This window comes from Molothrus ater, chromosome 1, assembly GCF_012460135.2.
Source record: "Molothrus ater isolate BHLD 08-10-18 breed brown headed cowbird chromosome 1, BPBGC_Mater_1.1, whole genome shotgun sequence".
Lineage (NCBI taxonomy): Eukaryota > Metazoa > Chordata > Aves > Passeriformes > Icteridae > Molothrus > Molothrus ater.
The window spans coordinates 69,127,456-69,146,314 of NC_050478.2; the positions used below are offsets into that span (position 1 = coordinate 69,127,456).

General features: G+C 44.9%; 1 protein-coding gene across 1 annotated transcript in view; it reads left to right on the forward strand.

The window, feature by feature from the left end:
- The first annotated feature begins 6,161 nt into the window (after positions 1–6,161).
- DUSP22 (dual specificity phosphatase 22) overlaps positions 6,162–18,859 on the forward strand; it is a 43,551-nt gene continuing 30,853 nt past the window's right edge. Inside the window, exons 1-2 of the mRNA XM_036406403.2 lie at positions 6,162–6,453; positions 12,387–12,420. Of these exons, the coding sequence (XP_036262296.1) occupies positions 6,433–6,453; positions 12,387–12,420 (55 nt within the window). The 5' untranslated portion in view covers positions 6,162–6,432. The remainder of the gene's footprint in view (positions 6,454–12,386; positions 12,421–18,859) is intronic.

Below are 18,859 nucleotides of genomic sequence, written 5' to 3' on the forward strand. Positions count from 1 at the left end.
TTTGGCTTAATGACCCTGTATTTACACCATGTGCAGTGGAGCACAGGTTACATATCAGGTCTCCATCTGTACTTAACTGGGTCACACCAATGGGACAGTCTGTCAGCAGTGGATGCTTTCCTCAGGACACACAGTGCTCAGCAGGGGATGATGTTAGAAGAACAGGGGTTTTCCAACAGCAGAATTTGAAGTCCTGGCATTGTTACTGCATCCTGAGATTGACATGATTCACATCCACAAAGGTATTTAACCATTGCTGGGGGTAATTGGAATCATACTGATCCAGGGTGTCTCAGGTGGCCATATACTTAGAGAGAAAACACATTTTTAACTTTAACTTACAGAAAGCAGGAAGGAAAGGGGCACTGAGTTTGGTGCTTAACCTGAGAACATCTTAAGGGTTTACACCTAGACACTCCAAGAGGCAGGTTTCTTGGCTGTAAACAATGCTCTGTGCTCTGCTTCCCACTCATCTCTTGCTCCCAGCTGTGCTACAGACCACTCCCAGACAGCACAATTCAACTTTGGACGTGCTGAATCACAGATGCATTGGAGCCAGAATTTTTAGGTAACCATGTAGCTTGGAAGCAACTTTGGAACAACTCTGCTGACACAGATAACTGCAACAGGCTAAAATAACGAAATCAAGTGAAAACTCTGCAAGAAAAATCAAATACTTAATGCTCCATGACATCACTCTTGTATCAAGAGTGAGCCACAAAAGCAACAGGGCAAGGGCCTCACAGGGTGACTGAATGTTCTTGGAGAATGTGGTCACATAGCTGTTTGTATTAGTTTTTCATTTGTGGTGTTTAAGGGCTATTATCTCAAATTTTGGCCAAGAAAACATAACAGAATTGAGACTGTTTTCAATTTTTCAAACACAGATCTTAAGACAAATCCTGTTAAGGAGAAGCTACTGGGAAAATGCCATCAAAATAAAGATCTCTGTCCAGCATTCTGCCTGGAGGCAGGCCCTGATTACTGAATACCACACTGTACAGTGAGTATCATGTGATTATGGAGGGACAGGGAATTATCTCCTGGCATTGACCACAGCTTTTTGTTGCACTTGATTCAAAGATTCATGCTGATTTTCGGGGGTCAACCCTAATGCCTCTCAACGAATGGCTGAACATCTCAATGATGTTCACCAAGTTTCAGTGGGAAGATCACAAAAACTGACCTCTTTCTACTCTGAAGAGTTTCCATGGACCCCACAAGAGGAGTCCAATGGCTGTAATGGTCTGTGGACATCCTCCATTAGAGGTGTTGTGAAGACTATTGTGTTTCTCTAGGATTATATGCACATGGCCTGAAAGTAGAGGTTAGGCTATTATAACATTATTTTTCCATTTGAGGACACTTTGACGCGTGCCCAGAGAGGGGAATACATGCTTAACTTATCAGGGGAATGCATTTGGATATTTTCACTCACACTCAGCAATGGACTATTCTTAGTAACTAATAATATGCATGTGCCTTGCAGCATGCTCTTTGATAGCCTTGTTTCTATTCCTTAGGGATCTAAGATTTTACAAAGAATCCTGGAGTAAAAGAAAATGTCTTTTTCTTTTTATAAGATGGCAGTTTCCTGCAGTGAAAAATAAACAGAGCTGCTGCTTACACCACTTTCTTCCTTATAAACACATCTGAGGTAAAAGTATCAGGTTGACCTGATAAACATCAGGTCAAGGCAAAGCAGTACAAATGCAGGGTTAAAACTGCCTGCTATGACTGTTAAAGAAATTACATATTTTTAGCCCCTTACTGAAATCAGAATTTTCAAGGGCTATTATTTTTCCTATCACTATTTTCTAAATGTTTAAACCAAGCATCCCACAGCAGTCCCAGTATCTGCACGTCATTTGCAATCCCTCATGAGTTTTAAGGTGGTTTAATTTGTTTTAAAACCTGAAGTACCTATAAACAAAATTAGCTGCTGGCAGGTTTAGAGACACAGAAGTGCAGTAATTTGGCACATGGTTGCCATGGCAGCTAACCTACATCTAAATTATCCTACATGCTTCTCGCAGCCATTCGCTGGCATTGTTCCTTCTGTCTGAATTGCTGGTTCTTTTTTTTTTTTTTTTAAGCCCTGGATTCTGTAAAGTCCTTCTTTGTGCCACCTTGGCCTCATCCGCTGGCTCAGCCCTCACATCCTGGCATACTCTACAAGCTGCTGCTATTACCCATTAATGGAAAGGGGAAGCAAGAGGAGTACAAGTAGTGTCTTCCAGCAACTCTGCCTGTTGAGAGCAGCTTCCTGAAAGCTGATTTTCACTGAAGTAAACCACAGTGGTAATTCCCCTCATTTTCAGGACTTAAAGCTTGCTGCAAAATCACTGATTTTGATGAAGCTATTGCAGATTCACAGAGATATAGTAAAAGCCAAATTTCACCTTAAGACAGTGAATTTATCAAACAATTAATGAACTTTGGTCTGAGGCTATGTGGCAGCAAATCAAGGTGTTATCTCTTCTATCCAGAGAAAACAGGTTTTGAAATGCTTTGGCAATGTTTATTACCAAGCAGAAATATTAAAATAAAGGGCATGAGTCCTCCAAGGTCTTTCCCTACCATTGATCTCCCTCTCAGCACAGTTAGAAAACAAAGCCAGTGCTATTTATGAATGTTAAAATTTTGTTATTTATCTCTGCTGAAACATTTCCTTTCTGTAAAATTGCTCTGTTTCAGAGGAAAACAATCTCACTGGCTATTTCTGACCAACCATCCTTTTTATCTCCCTTCTTGCCACCTCTGAGAACTAAATTGTGACGCTGCTTCCCAGGAACCCAGCCCAGGTCTTATCAGTTCCTGACAGATCATGGATAGCTGACATGCCTTCTGCCCATGGCTGCATGTGACCTTGGGGTTTAGAGAAAGTGAGATCAGAAGATAAGAACTACAGAGTATTTACTTACTTATTTTTAACATAGTAAACTTAACATACTGTCAAAGCAGAAGTTTTGTTGAATTTTAAGAAGATTCAGTTTCATTATCAGTTTGGTTGGTTGGTAGTTTTCAGGCAATTGCCTAGAAGACAGTCACTGCTGTTGAAGACTTGACATTGCCAGATACATTTGTGTGTGAAGTCAAGAAGTGGGGATTACTCTATTTATGATCCTCATATCACAAAGAAGTAGGAAAATCCCTGGATTTGTGGGATTACAGGCAATGCTAAAGTGATCTCTTTTCAGGGATACTGACTGAAGACTATAAGATTCAGCCAGAGCTTTTTGCTTTTTTCTGAGTTCATTTATTCAGTCCAGTCATCTCAGGATAGCTTGCTTTTTAAAATGAACTTTCAAAATATTAAAAACCATGCAGATACTAAGCAAAAGGAATAAGAGAAGTAACAATGAATCTTGAGAAATGACAATGAATAAACACCTTAGGAGGATTTAGGCTTACTGAAGACCTGTCCCCATAAATGCATTCTGCAGTATTTTATTAAACAATTGGCTGAAGAACTAAAACAATCACTTTTTGGAATAACTGGGTGAGAGAGGCAGGTCTGGCAACAGTATCAGGATTGCCCCTGTAGATCTGTGGAGAGGCAAAGGATATACTATACACAAGGGTAAATGTTTAAGAGAGAAGGGGATTTCCTCTCATTGCTTTTTAATTTTGTTATGTTATATTCTTCCACTCTAATTTTTGTTCTTTCACTGTAAAACATTGCACGCATGCAATAAAAGTTTATTATGGGAAAACAGTGCAGGATGTAGTAGGCATCCTGAAGAGAGTCACAAAGCTTGAAATTAAAACAGAGGATCATCCTTCCCATTCAGAAGAATGCGAATGTTTAACACTTTCTATTCAGAAGAATGTCAGATACTAAGTTAGATATACTTGTATTACTTGCATATGTATTGCCTAATATAATAATTTCATATTAACTCCCCATGCACAGTACTTTTCCAGGGCTCTTTGAAAAAAGGTCAGAAATAATGTTATTCCTGTTTTTCAGATAAAGGAACTGAGTTACAGGGAAGTAAATTGACAAACCCAGGCTTCCAGCAAATTGACCACAATGCCTCCCAGTTATCCTGGACATCTTAGCACAACACAGATCCCTGCAGTTATTATGGATATTTTTACTTTTTATCCTTCTTGCCAGAGCCTCTGACAACTTCCACTTTGGGGATACAATGTGTTTAGCAGTCATTATGGTAAGCTGTGATTCATGCTGTTTGGACCCCATTCATATTTTGTGTGGCATAAGAATAAAGTAAATTACATCCTGGAGAGCTTTGCCAATGAAATATTAAAACTGATATCTGAGATAAAGCTCCTCACTGCTGTGCTTTTCAGCAGTAGGAAGGGAGAAATGAGAAGGGGCAGCACATTAAATCTGATGGCTATTCTTCCTGGTTTTACAGAGAGACTGCTCTGATGTTTTTGAGGCTGATGATGACATGATTACAGCCCCCAAACTCTGTTGAGCCTCAGGGAGGGAGAAGTTCAGGGATGGTTTTCCATCTTTTTATGTACCCAAACTTAACTTCTGTTGGCTTTCAGGCGTGCCATTGGCTTCTATGGGAACAGCATCAGCTCTTGATCAGGCTGGTCCTGATCCCTGTCTCTGTGTGCACTGGTCTGATCCCACAGGGAGTGGGTTTGTGATTCTTCAGCTTTCTACAGGGCTCATTCTCTGAATTAGTTTGGTCTTGGGTCAGACAAGTGTCAAGGGTTGCCTAAGGAAAGGGGAACAGAGGTGCTGTCAAGGGTAGTATGAGAATGCCAATGTTTGATTGCAACTGGACGTTGTGAAATTGTTCCCTTGGAGTTTGCTTGTACTGGCAACCACTGACACTAGGTAAGAGTCCCCTGTCACTAATCTATCCATTACAGAGTTCATCAATCCATTATTTCATACCTGGCCTTGCTGCCCATTGGCTTTACCGTGTTTCACCCTTTCACTGGACTGTGCTGGACTGCAGATGCCTCTGACCTGCCCAGTCCTACCAAGGTGAGCCCAAAAAAATGACATCTTCACTTTTTACATACATCTACCACTGACACAGGTATAAATGCACAGGGAATCTGATGATGGCTACACAGCAGCATCCTCCTTTGTCTTACATTTGAGCCACTAAGGATTTCAGTTTTTTTAGGTAGTGTTACTGCACTGGTTATTGGGAGAGACCTTATGCAGTAGTATCCCGTCTCTGCGTATTTGACCCCTGTCTATCCCCTATCAAATTAACTCTTGGGATAAAATTTCCCTCACTAACCACCAGATCCCCATCACCACACCTCGAAAAAATACATCCCCATGGGTAGAGGGATGTGACATGATAATGTCACGCTGTACTGAGCATTAGGGAGCGAAGCATGAGGGTGGAAGTAGTGAGCATGGCTTTGAAGCCACGCCTGCCACGGCTCAGCAAAAAGCATCTTTCCCTGCTAGAGGAAGATGGTTGGACCAGGCAGCCTCCAGAAGTGTCTTCCCACCTCAGTCACTATGATCTTGCGATGTTTGCGTCAAACTATTTGCTCTCCCCTGTGTGTCCGTCTGTTTGAGTTAGGGACACGAATGTCCTTTGTCTACCCGCGATGCTAGCTTGCCCGCAGCGTGTTTGGGATGAACAGCCGGAGCCACCCAGGTGCCCTGACAGGGCACAGGTGGCACACCGGGGAGGCTCAGCTCAGCGGCACGGCTGGGCAGCGCACACCGGAGCGGCACGGGCTGGGAGCGGGCAGTTGCGGCAGCGGTCCCCGGTGCCCAAGGCCTGCTGCTTCCTGCCAGAGCCCTTCCATAGCGAAAACCAAACGGGTTTCCGGATGGCAGAGGCGGGCGGGCAGCACCTGCCCGCTCCCGCACCGCATGCCGCAGCCCTGCCCTCCGTGGGCGCACTAGCGGCGGGCGGTCCGTGCCTAGGAGCGACCCACAGGAGCCAGAGCTACCGCCGCCGCCCCTCAGACACCGCGGCCGGCGCTTATTCATCCTCCCCGGAACGCCCGCCGGGCGTCGCCGGCCGCGGCAGGTGGGGCAGGTCTGCGGCGCGGGGGTCGCTGGGACGCGTAGTTCCTTGGGGCAGGCGGCGGCGGCGCGGCGCGGCGACGCGGACTACAAGCCCCAGGGCGGCCCGCGGGGCCCGCACCGCGCGTGGGGCGGTGGCGGCGGCGGCGGCGGCGGGAGGTGGATCCTGGCAGCGCGGCCGCGCGGCTCTCGCCGCTCCCGGGGGCGGCCGAGCGGAAACCCGCCCCCAGCCGCCCGGCATCCAGGAGGGCGACGGCCGCGGCCAGGGCGAGAGGGATGCGCCTCGCCCTGTCCGACAGCGGCGAGCAGCGGCCGCCCTTGATTAGCAATTAGCCCGTCCCCAGTCCCCCCTCGGCAAGCACTGTCCCATGAACGCCGACCCGCCGCTGGCAGCAGCGGCCGACGGCTTCTCCCGCGGTGCTGGCGTGCGGGTCGCTTAAGCCATGGGGAATGGGATGAATAAGGTAACCCCGCTCGTCGTTGTCGCCGTGCGCGAGTGCATGTGTGCGGGCCAGCGCGGCGGGGCCGGGGGCGACTGTCCCTCCCCGCCTCGGGGCGGGCGGGGTGCCGTGGCGCCCCCGCCTTTGTCTCGCCCCGGCGCCGCGGGCACCCGCTTTCGGAACAAAGGCCAGGGCAAGAGGGCTTTTCCCTTGGGTTTTGGGGGTCCCCCGCCTCGGGGCGAGGGCGGAGGGACGGAGACCGCGGCCGCGCCGCTCCCTCGGGGCGCGCCGCCCTCTCCTCCCCAGTCGCAGCGCGGGCGGGCGGGCCGGAGGGGGGCCCTGGTTTCGGTGATGTGCCTGGGCTTCCCCTTCCCGAGCGAAGCCAGTTCCTCGCGGTCGCGAGGGCCGCCGTGCCCCCGGCGCCGGGCTTCAGTGCCCTCTCTGCGTCCCCCAGCCCCGGGGGTGCCGTGGGGCAGAGCCGGCAGCCCCTGAGGCGCGGCAGGGGCCGGGGCGCGGGGCTGTCAGCGGGCGCCGCACTGAGCCGAGCCGGGTCACCTGGGCACAGCCTGCTCCGCTCCCGGGCCGAGGAGCAGCCGCTGGACATAGGCTGGGCCCGCACGGTACCGGTGGGACAGGAAAGCGCTCGGCCCCAGTGGAGATCGCAGTGAGGAAGAGGAAGGAAGATAGATCTGTTTTGCAGAGGGTGTTGGCCTTTTGGCACTAGGGGGCTTATTGTACGCACCGACTCCCCTGTCATGTCATGGTGGTTACCTAGGGGCCACTGTGATTTTTCTCACTATCTCCACCTCTGTTTAAAACCCAGGTTTGAAAGTGTGGTGGTAACTAGCCTTTTATATATAGCTTACTATGAGGAACAGAAGTTGAGTCATCTCCTCTGTCTTACATCCTGCTTTGAGTGCTTTGGGAGTAGCTTTGCTGTGTGGCCTCTGACAAAGCAGAGGAGAACAGCTAGAAATAACTCCTCACATTTTGTCCCAGTCTGACATGCTTGCCCCTGGAAGCATCATCAAATTGTTGAACATCCAGAGTGCTTAGTGTACCACCTGGAAGGGGAAGCCTTTCCATCCTATGGGTAGAGACATTGAAATAGAAACCTTTGGCAGGGAAAACATCTGGCTGCTGAGGAATCGAGTTAGTGTGTAGGAGGTAGAACCTCCCTTGGTCCTTTTCTCAGTTTTTGCTTTCAAAGTCTGGGAATAATGCTGTAATATTAGCCACTCATTGATATTAGCCTTCTAGAAATGGCCAGTTAGGAAGAAATACAGCTAGAGAAACTTGTTTTAGGCCTCTGGTATATTTGTAGTAATTTTCTTGGAATGCTTGAAATTATCAGAACGTTTAGAGGGATGCAATATGGGAAGCTTAAGTTGCAGTCTGGGGAGAAAAAAAAATAAAACCGAAAGGACAACTCTCAGCCCTTTGAAGCTGCATTGCATTTTACTGTGGTACTATGTGGGTAGGAATTGGCAATCTGTGACTGGCCAGTTTGGTCATTTTAATTCTGTTAAATGTTGCCCTGACATGTACCACCTGGTGCTTTCAGGACAGGCATAACACCACTTGAATTTTTCTCCCCTTTCTTATAGCTGTATCCAAGAGGTTGAGCTGTTCAGCAGTTTGAGAAGGGCTGGCTCCTTTAAGGAGGCTACAGTCATGTTGGGTACTGGCCATCAGGGTTTATATTTGTAGGGGTCCCACATGTTGGTCTGGAACTTGCCACCTTCCGAATGTGCCTCTGGATCATCTCTTCCTCCTGATCTCATGAGTCAGCGAAGCTGGAGGGGCAAGGGGAAGCATGCAGATGTAGGTGGTATTTGCTTGACTCAGTGTAGTCAGTCAATACAAATTGCCTTAGTTTCCAGCTGAAGTGTGTTTCTTGTGGTAGATCTGTATACAGATGGTAGGAAAAAATAATCAGCTTATTTGATGATGGATTATTTCATTTAAGGAGTCCCTTTGTACAGATGCCAAGGGAAGAGGATTAATGATCCCTGGAATGGGTGTGGTAAGAAAGAGCTCCAGGGATTGCTACAGCCTCTCAATACTGATCCTTTCTCAATGGCATGGTCCCTTCTTTATTTTTCTATCCCGTTATACTGATGTATTTCATAGCAAATAGCAATTGCATGTGGCCATTAGAATGATAAGGGCTGGAGGCCTGGCATTCTTTTTAAGTAAGGTTTATCTTTCTTTGCTAATTTTCTCTGTAAAATTAGCTTGGCCTAGTTTTTTTTTTCCTAAAGCCCATCCTAGCCTTCTGACATTTCCTGAATTAAACTGAAAGCATTTGTTCATAAACACCTTTTTTATTCTGTTCAGAGAAGGAGAATCAGGTTGTGAATGTGCACTGACATGCCTAGTATTAATTTTCAGTACTTCACCTTTTTTTCTTGTATTTTTAAGATGTACATTTTACAGAATGAGTAATGGGGTCTGACTTAGGAAATTGTCTCAGTAGTCTGATTTGTGTTCATGGTTAATGTCTAACTTTGACTTGTATTCAAAGTTCAAGTTGAAGCCTGTGGTTGAAATATAGAAATTTTTTCCAGGAGCTGAAGTCTAGTGGCTGAGATGGTGACCAGATTTGACTATCTGTGAGCAGGATCTTGGTGAAGAGCTCTTCCTGGGGTTTAGTTGTTGTTTAGAGCTGTTAAAGTTAACTGACAGTTATTCATGTAAACTCTTCAGAAGATTCAAGTATTATCTCTATGAAAAGGGCAGATAAGCCCTGCTTGTTGTAGGAGTGGATTAATAAGAAATTTAAACCAGTGTGGCTAGTTACAGCTGAGGTAGCTAATTTTATGGAAGTCAGAGAAGCTGTGCCAGTTCATGTCAGCAGCAAATCCCCCTCACTGATATGTGCCACTCTTGTGTACTACTGGACAAAGATAGGTTTGTCCTCTCCTTTTGCAGTGCCCCAACATCTCTGAGAAAGCCCCATGGACTTCTCCAGAGTACCCATCAGTACTAACACAGCCAGAAGCAGTGTTAGGCAAGAGTTAGATGCTTTATTATAAGCATTTGTTGATAGAGGAAACAGCAGCAAAGTAGCCCTTTAAAGCCATTTTCCAGAGAGGTGTGTTGTCAGAGAGGACTGACAGAAGCATTAGCAACTACTGTCTGTTCCAGGGCTCAGACTTTGTGCAAGGTGGAGAGCATGAGCTGCTCTCATGCGAGGTACAAACTAGGACAGACGTTGGTGTCCTTGTCCCTTGGTGCATTTTTTACATCGATTACTTGGTCTGTGGTCATTTTCGCAATGTTTCGGATCATAGAAAGATGCTACTGTTTTTATTCATATAGCAGTGGTTGAGAAGTTCACAAAAACAACCACCTTATTTTTCTACTCTTCTGACTTCCACCCCTTCTCTCTCACACGCCCCTCGCTGCCATCAGCCTTCGTTTTGCACAGCCTGGAGTTGCAGTTACTGAAGGCAGTGTGAGATGACACAGCTGAAAGTTCCCAGCCATAGTTGAGTGCTGAAGTATTAGTCAGCATGACATAAAGATTCACTTCTTTTCAGGTAGCTTTCACCCATAGTAATGTTTCTTGCTTTTAGAATGACTAGTACAATAGGGATAACATCTGTCCTTGGTTGCACGGTGTCCTAATTACCTGTCTATCATACAGCATTGCTTCCTGATGCACAAATGCAGACTTCTGGATTTTTCCTCCTTTGCCAATAAGAAACCTCGTTTCTGCAACCCCCCAGTGTTCCTCACTATCTTTAATTTCTAATGTCAAAGCTTAATGACTGTGAATTGAAATTAGGCTTTTATTCTCTCTTGAGAATACACGTTTGATGCAGAAATAATGTCTTGGAGTCTAAAATGCTATAGTCTACAGCAGTAATGGTGTGATGGAAGATCTGTGCTGCAGATAGGAAATACCAGACAGCTATTTCAAAATAGCAGAAAGCCTTTACATTTTTTTTTTTAAATTTTTTATACTGAAGTTGAGGGAGCTCTTTGGGGTGATCTTGTTAGTGAAATTCGTTCATAACTTGAGTCCCTTTTGCTTTAGAACATGATTTTGTTTGCAGAATTTAGTCTCTTTGGCAGTGACTCTTGAGTACTGCCCTATCTGGAGCAGGTACAGGCTTCATTTTCCTAACCTGGGATGCAGCATTAGAGTTGCACTTCTAGCAATGTCATCGAGAGTGCTTGAAATACTGAATTGTCCCTTGAAACCATTAATCTTGCACACATGGAAGGGGACAGCAGGATGTTGTAAAGATTCTTTACCCTACACCATACCCTGGCATTGGAAACTGGCCTGGGCATTTTCCCTGTCTCTGTAAGAATGTTGAATTTGTACAAATGAAGAGGGAAGGAAAAGGGAGAAATCTATCTGAGCTTCTTTTTGCAAAATGTACAGGTGCCCATACTAAAGAACTGTTTTCTTGATGAACCAGTGCTGTCAATCAGCCCTTAATTTTCAGGCAAGGGTCTACAAGCAATCAGGTACAGCAAGGGTCCTGGAGAAGGTGTCTTTTTGTATCGGGGGGGGGGAGATAATTGAGCCCTGTGTTTAGAGCTAGTGTGACACAGAGACAGAGCAGGCAGAGTGATCACCCAGCAAAGCCTAAAGGGAGGAATGTTTGCACAAACCAAAGCTGCAAGGAGTGCAAGAGGTGCTGCAGCTTTCTGTTTCCCGAAAGGCTCGATAAATAACAGCGAAAGTGATGCTTTGACCAGATGAAAGTTAGGGCAGGTCAGAAGCTGTTTTACAGCCTCTTTTGCTGGCCCTGCTAACCTGTGCATGGTGAGCTGGGTCACCTTTCAGCAGGAGGGCTGCAGTGAAACCAAATCTGTGGCAATGATCCCTGATGAAAAGTCCTTCATGACTTTCCTAAATAGGTGGAGTTTTCCTTTTAAGTAGCTGTGCCTGAGAGGCTGTTGCTGCTGTTGTGGTGACACTGGGGTGTTGCTAAGGCTATAGGAAGTCAGTGCTGATGTATCTGTATTGGTGGTATGCTATATGTGGACTGAAGAAAAATGGATTGTATGGTTTCACCACCAGAGTTCTGATCTCCTCAAAGGATGTGGGTGTGGGTCAGAGACTTCACGTGGCAGAGAACAAAAATCTTGGCCAGCAGTTCAGTGTGCCTGGTGGTTTTTGATGTCTGTACTGCTGTTCCCAAGTTTGGGAGGGTTATGAGAGGGTAGGAGGGGTAGCACTACAGTGTCACCTGCCTCTGTGTCTGTGCGTGCACGTGCCCTCAAGCACGTGCTGGTCCTTGGGCAGACCTTGATACTCCCCAGGTACCTGGTACTTGTTATGGAAGGAGTCTGAAGTGAAGTTAAAGAATGTCCTGTAACTGACCCCTGTGCAGGCATCCGAGAGTGTGGGGTGAAGGGGTAGATCTGTGAGAGAAACATGCATTTCACAGACTTTCAGCAGTTCTCTTGCTATGTGAGCACACAAATTACTGTTTTGCAGTGATTTTCTCTAAGAGCTCCACAGTGCTGCAGCCCTGACTTGCATGGCTTTACACTTCAAAAGCCTCGAAGGATGTCATTTTGCAGGGCTTTGTCCAGCTTCCTTAGCAACTTTAGGCAAATCACCTTTGCTCTGTGAAGTTTCATCATTAGTTCCATGAGGGTAGCTGTTACCCTGCTGCGGGGGGCAGGGGAGAGCTGTGTTGTGAGGCTGCTTTGTAATTTGTAAACTACATTTGCTGTCCTTGGAGAGCCTCCATTAAGTGAAAGAATCCCCACGATTAACAACCCCCTTCTGCCCAGGAATGCTGTCAAAGCACAGTATGCCTAGAGCTATCTGGTCTGAGAAGGTTGCAAAAGTTGTCAGCATGTTTTAGATTGCATTTCACAATAATCTGCTAAAGTAGTATGTTCCATCCTGTATGCAAATTGAACTTTGTCAAATTGTCTTACCACAAGATATCTATATTTGATACTATATTTCTTTCTCACAGATTCTGCCTGGCTTGTTCATTGGCAACTTTAAAGGTAAGATTAGTTTTATTATTATCTCTAGGATTACTTAGCAAGAGTCCTAAAGTGTTTTGCAGGCACTCAGAATTCTCTGGCATCTCTGTAGCTTTTTAACCCCATCTTGCTTCATGTCTGGATTCACCTGGTAGCACTTAAAGAAGAACTCGTTTGCTCTCTCCTCTGTGTGCTGTGCTGCAAGTACTTTGAGAAAAGTAAAATGAATACCATCTCCTTGGAGCATGCTTCAGCTGGAATTCCTAAACATTGGCCTGCCTTAAACGATTCCCGTGCTTGGCAAGCAAGCCTGTGGGCCAGGCAGATTCTTTGTAAGGCTTATTGCAAGTCCTCCTTATGAGTAAAGGCTTACTATACCTCCTGCTCATTGCTTTCATTATTTTGGTTATTTATAACAACTGCTAAAGAGTTCTGTTGTCACCTGCTTGTGAGACTGATATGTCTGCTGCTTGCAGCCTGACCACTGATACTCACCCTGTCTCTGTTGCAGATGTAAGTTTCTATGGATTTTTTTTTCCTTCATGCATAAGGTTTATTTTTTTGTGTACAGAAAAACAGACACATTTAGAAATCACAGAAAACTTCATGCAGACATCCAAATAAATGACCTGTTCTCAAAACACTTCCTTAGCAGCAGTTCTGGCAGTTATCTCTCTACACAGAAGTAAACCACTTGTGCATGTACAGTGTATCTGACATAGATGTGGACCCCATATTTCCTATGCTTGCGTAAAACAGCAAAGCAGGGTTCACAGGGGCTCCTGCAATAGATATCCCGTCCTTCCTGGGCAGTCTGATACCACACCCAGTCTGTTAAGGCTGACAACATCTACACTGGATTTAGATGGTGTTGCACCTTCTCTCTGCCTCATGCCCACTGTTCCTTCCACGCCTCTCCATACCAAAACCCGAGTTCAGTGGTTTTCGCCTGATTTACCTGCTTCTGGATCTGCTGACCCATACTATGGATCCAGTGCTTGCTGCCCCTTGGGACATGGAGCTGATAAGTTTGTAAGGCAGCTCGGACGTACATGTGAGGTTAAAAGCTGCCTTTTGCCACACCATAAACACAAGTACAGTGGCTACTGTTTGAGGGAGTTAATCGTGCCGTGGTAAGGAAAATGAGAGGATAGAGGTGATTTCATGCTGATAATGAAAGGGGGAAAAAGAAAAATATAGGAAAAAAAAGAAAATAAGGCCAAAAGGGTAGTTTTGAAAGCCTTTGGATGGAACCACTGCATAGTCTGATGACACAATTAAAACTTGGTCACAGCCATGTTACTTCCTCTTTTTGTTTTCTTTTCTCTTCCTGAAGTAATTCAGGCAAGGGGTGGAATTGGGAAGATGTTGGATAGTCGAGTTCCTTAGGTTTCAGGTAGGGTGGTAACATGGCTCCCAATCAGTCCCTCTCACCATGGCCATCCCACTGGTAAGCCCTTGCCCAGGGGAGTGAAACTCAGCAGGAGCATCTGTTTGCTGGTGCAGCTCTGTTTTCAGAGCAGGGGACTTGGCCAGGGTTGCAGAGTGAGTCAGCATCTCTGCCCACGCCAGGCCTGTGGCCCTGTCTCTCCCCGTGTGCCTTGGGAGTGGCCCTGGAATTGCAGGGCAGGTCACACCCACGTGGAGAGCAGAGGTGTGCAGGTGGAGGTGCTGTGGCTGGGAAGTGTCTCTGGGAACCTCACTGAAAAAAGCAGAGGGTGTAATGCCTCTGCTTACCTCCAGAAAAGAGAGGAAAGACTTTAACCCCAGTGCTTGTTTTATGGAGTCTGTTTTTTAAATTAATTAAAATACAAACAAAAATGTCCGTTTATTTACTGCTATGACCTTTGCTAAGATTACATTTAATCATTACATTCTCCCCTCACAAGTACCTGTTATAATCTCAGATAAGCTACCATACTTGAAGAGGAAAAGATAGGTTTTGCAGTACTTCACTAATACGAGAGCGTGCTTTTACAATTCTTACCCTTTTCTGCATTCCTTGTGCCTCAACATCCCCTTGCCTCACTGCTTAGGAGTAGTTGCAGCAAGCTCTCTGTGCGGTGAAGTCATCCCATTTAGGAACAGGATGTTGGTTAATTACCAGTGTATTTTTCTGGAGGACTTTGATCCTTATGTTCTTGGGGCATGTTCTGATTTGTGAGACTTTTTTAAAAAGTGACTAGTGAGCATTGAGGCTGCCACGAAGGGGATCACTGACTGAGAAATACTCAGCAGCATGTGCAGTTGGGACTGGTCGGAGTATCCTGATTTAGGCAGCTGAAATGACTAGCTACTCATAAAGGGAGAGATTTACAAAATTATTTCCTGTAATGCATTTTTGATCAGTCTCCCGTTTTTCAGCTTAAGATTGATAGCTTGAAATTGAATAAAATTGCATCTTGTCAGTAAGAGGAGGAAACACTGAATCCCTGGTGTTGTGTGTCTTGCCCAGACACAGGGCTGAGGATTCTAGGCACTGAGTCCCTGAGCTGGGGTGGAGAGGAAGCAGCTTCTCCTGAAGTTGAGTCAGGGGAATGTCTGTAAATCGCTCTGATCTGCCCTCTGGAGGATAGTCTTTCCCCAGTGGCTCCTCAGGGAGCCTGGGCATGCACGGTTTCCAGAGCTCAATCAAAGTACCATCCTACTCACACTCCTGTCTTGCGGCTGCATGGGAGACCTCTGGGAACCCTGGCAGTCTGGGAAAAGGCACAGTTCTTCTAGATGCGTGCCTTTCTGCTGAGTGAAAGTAGGATGTTTGAGATGTTAAACACTAATTCTGGAGGGCTGTTGTCTGGAGAAGGCATTCAGGAATTGCTCTGATTGGGGAATTATTATTCACCATTCAGCTATATTTCTGCTTTTAGGCCTAGTAAATTTAAATACAATCTATGACAGAGCAGTGCAAATTCTGCATTTGACTGGGAGATAAACTGAGGCCCAGATACAGCTTGTGAAATGAACCTGTGGCAGAAATGGGAGCTGAGCTTGCTGCTTCTGCTTTGTTTGGTGCTTCACAAACCTCTAAGCACATAGACTTGAGAGAGGCTTTAGTAATCACCTTAAGGGTCTTTAGGGTAGAAAGTTACATGTAGTGCTGATTATGAAAAGCACTGAAGTATCTCCTGAAATCCCCCTAAGTCGACAGAGCTTGAGTATGTCTCTGAAAACCTTTCCTGAATAAGCACAGATTTTGGCATGTGTTCAAGTGCTTTTTATCTCACAGGCTCTATAAGCATGATTCAGCTCATCAGTAGCACATGAAAAGTGTGGCATGCTCCTGAGAGCTTATATTTGAGATTGCACAGCTAGAGGGCAGAAAAATTCAAGAAGAACCATAGATGTCCATATAAAATACAAGACTGAGTCTGGTCTGAAAGCCCAGAAGGAAACAGCACTTGAGATTTTTTCTTTGAAATTGAAGGAGTAGTTATTTCTTTGCAAATGGCAGAGTAGCAGGCTAAGAGGGAAAAATGAGGGAAAAGAAAGAGGAAGTTAACTCCTCTTTCTGCCTATGGTTTTGGAGAAGATTTGTTTTGTTTCATTTGTACCTTACAGATGAAATATGGTCCTCTCAAAAGACAAAGAATTTATTGTGGGACTGCATGTCCACTTGTCTTCTGCACTGGAAACCTGATGGCCCTTTAAAGTCACCTGTGCTCACAACAAAAATGGTTGCTTTGTTCCTTAAGGGATTGACAGGACAGCCTGGTTCTCTGCACAAATGGAAAACAAAATCTGTTTCTTCTGATGAGAGATTCTTAGTGGGTGTTCAGTTTGCTTCCAAATCAAGAGGTGTGGCAGTAGCAAGAAACCAGAGACTCAAGAGGGTTTCTACCTTGAATATTAAAGAGCTTGTGTTCTTCCTTGTTTGTAATCATTCAAGGTTTTTTCCATGGAATATTTGGGGGCTTTTTAATTTGAAGGGGAAAGCCACAATATGAGGTTTAATTTCCCCAAAGAGTCCAGTATTGCTTGGATGGTCTGGAGAGTCTTGGGGAAGTTTCTGCCCTTCCCATTACTAAGTGTATAAAAAGGCAATGCCCACCAAGTAGTTCTGCTGTGTTTCTAAAGTCAGTTAATTCCTGTTCTCATCTGCTTACTATTTTTTTAAGTTCCATTTCCTAAGGCTTTATATTAGATACTGAAAACAGGAGAGGATGGAGGTACCATTTCCTTTTTCAGCTTCACCTTTTGAAGGAAGACTATAGGTACTCCATTAAACAGAATACTGACCTCTTTCCCCACCTTTCTTGTTCCCCAAAAAGGTCCTTCTGAGAGGATGGGACAAAATATATTTTAGAACAAAGTGTGAAGTGGAGACAGGAGAGTTGGAGGTTTTGTTCATGTACACAGTTTGTGTGTGTGTGTGTGTGTCTGTAACTGCACATAACTGGATTCAGGAACAAAGCTCTCCTGATGGGAAACCATTCTCAGTAATAGCTCTTAGTGCTCTGAACCACTGCAGAGGATGTTCTTCTTTAGGTGGCTGTCTCTCTATCTAGCTCTCTCCAAAGCAGAAGAGAAAGTGTAGACAAAATTTTGCTTTATATAATAAAAACAAGAAGATGTTATGATGATGAAATTGTCTCTATACATCTGCAGATTGAGACTTAATACTGTTGTACATGCTGGGCTGACTTGCCTTGTTTAAGAGGAAGTTCTTATCCCTCACCTTGCATTTCCATGGAGGCACTAAAATACTGAAGACAGAGAGGATGGTTGTAGGTACATTTGAGACTTCACTACTGTACTATTGGAGTTGTTCAGTCATTGATGTGCCTTAACTGCAGTGGTTGGAGCTGTGTCTCTCTTTTGCTGACAGGGATGGAAGCACACTGCACTAGGTGATTTTCTCCCCAGCACACAGTAAGGCTTCCCAGAGCTGCAGGGAGAGAAATTCTGAGGCCGCAGTCCCATTTTGATGACTTTGGCATTGGTTTTGTATATAAGTATTTGTAGCTCTCTGCGTGAGTAGAGGTCAAGCTTGGAGTCACAGTATGAAACTGAGGGAAAAAAGGCTAAATGTGGGAGGGAGAGAGGAAGACTTCCCCAGTGTGAATTGTGTCATTTTGTGTGAAGAGAGAATTTCCCAAAGGCTTTACTCAAAAGTCCACATCTGCATTAGCTTAGAAGCATTTTGCTGTATGACACAGAATGTTAGGTAAGCTGTTGTTGAGGAATAATACTGCATTTGAGGCACTCTTTAGAGGATGCACAGGAGGGGGCTCTGGTAGGTAGGATTAATCATAACATTTGAAAATGGGGTGTTTCACACTGTGATTTCAAAATGTGAGCTTGCATGAGCTTGTACAGCATTGTGCTACAGCAAAGAAGTTAGAATTGCAGTGGTGGTGGTGGTTCTTTTGGTTTTTGGAGGTTCTTTACATAACTTCTAAATTTTTTTTTTGTTATTTATGGTATGAGACTGTGAGTGACAGGATATATTATTTGTACTGCTGTTTAAATAGCCTTATCTGTAGTATCTGTAGAGACTTAAGGCAGGTGCTGGGGAACCAGGGGAATTTCCCCTTTGTAAACTGTTTGAAGTTTAGATCCAGAAGTAGCTGGGAAGCTTTTTCTCCTCTACTTTAGTGAATTGAATGCTTATTTCCCAAATATATTAAGGACTTGTTGGCTACCTGGTCACGTAGGTCTGGGATGGCCATTTCCAGCTTGTTTCTAGGAATATCTGAAATCTCAGTGTATAGTTTTGATTTGCTGAAATTCCTTTAGCCTGAGTCTCTGTTAACTGAAGAACTAAAGTATTTCAGTCTTTTTGAGTTGTACTATGTCCATTAGGCCTTTCAAACTAATTCAAAGCAGTCAGCATTTAATTTGGATCATATCTTCTTTTAAAGCAGTTTGCCTTGTGTGGCAAGACATTTCTTACCACATAGGTCATACTGATAATTAGAGATTGGGGTCTCATTGTGCTAGGTGTACCTTAACACCATGAATTCCAGCCAGCATGCTCTGGAGTCTGCCCTTAGTCTTTGTAAGACAGAAAACTGATTTTTAGGGGCACTTAGGCTGGTTTCTGGGTTTCCAAATCCTTGCCTGCTTAGGCATTCCCTAAGGAATTGAGACTGTCCTACAAACTGTTAAAAAAATCTGAAGGTCAGGTGGATTAGAGGATGTCACCTGGCGAGCATTAGCATTTCTTCTTTGAAATGTTTTCTCTGAGATTTTTAGGAAATTTTATTTGTTCTGTGAAGCTAGGCTTTAATTCTGTTTCAGATAGAATTTGTGTTAATTCTCTCCTGAAGGATTAGGCATCTGTGTTGATCATGCAGGCTTGAGCAGTAGTGAATAAAATCCTTGCAGTTTTAACTCTTTTCTTCATTTTATTAGCTGTAGAGAAGCTTTCATAATTGGATTAGGTTTAAATTTCATTGCTTGTTACTGTGCTCACTTGAATCTTGTCTATGGGGCAGTATAATTAAATGTCCAGCTCTTC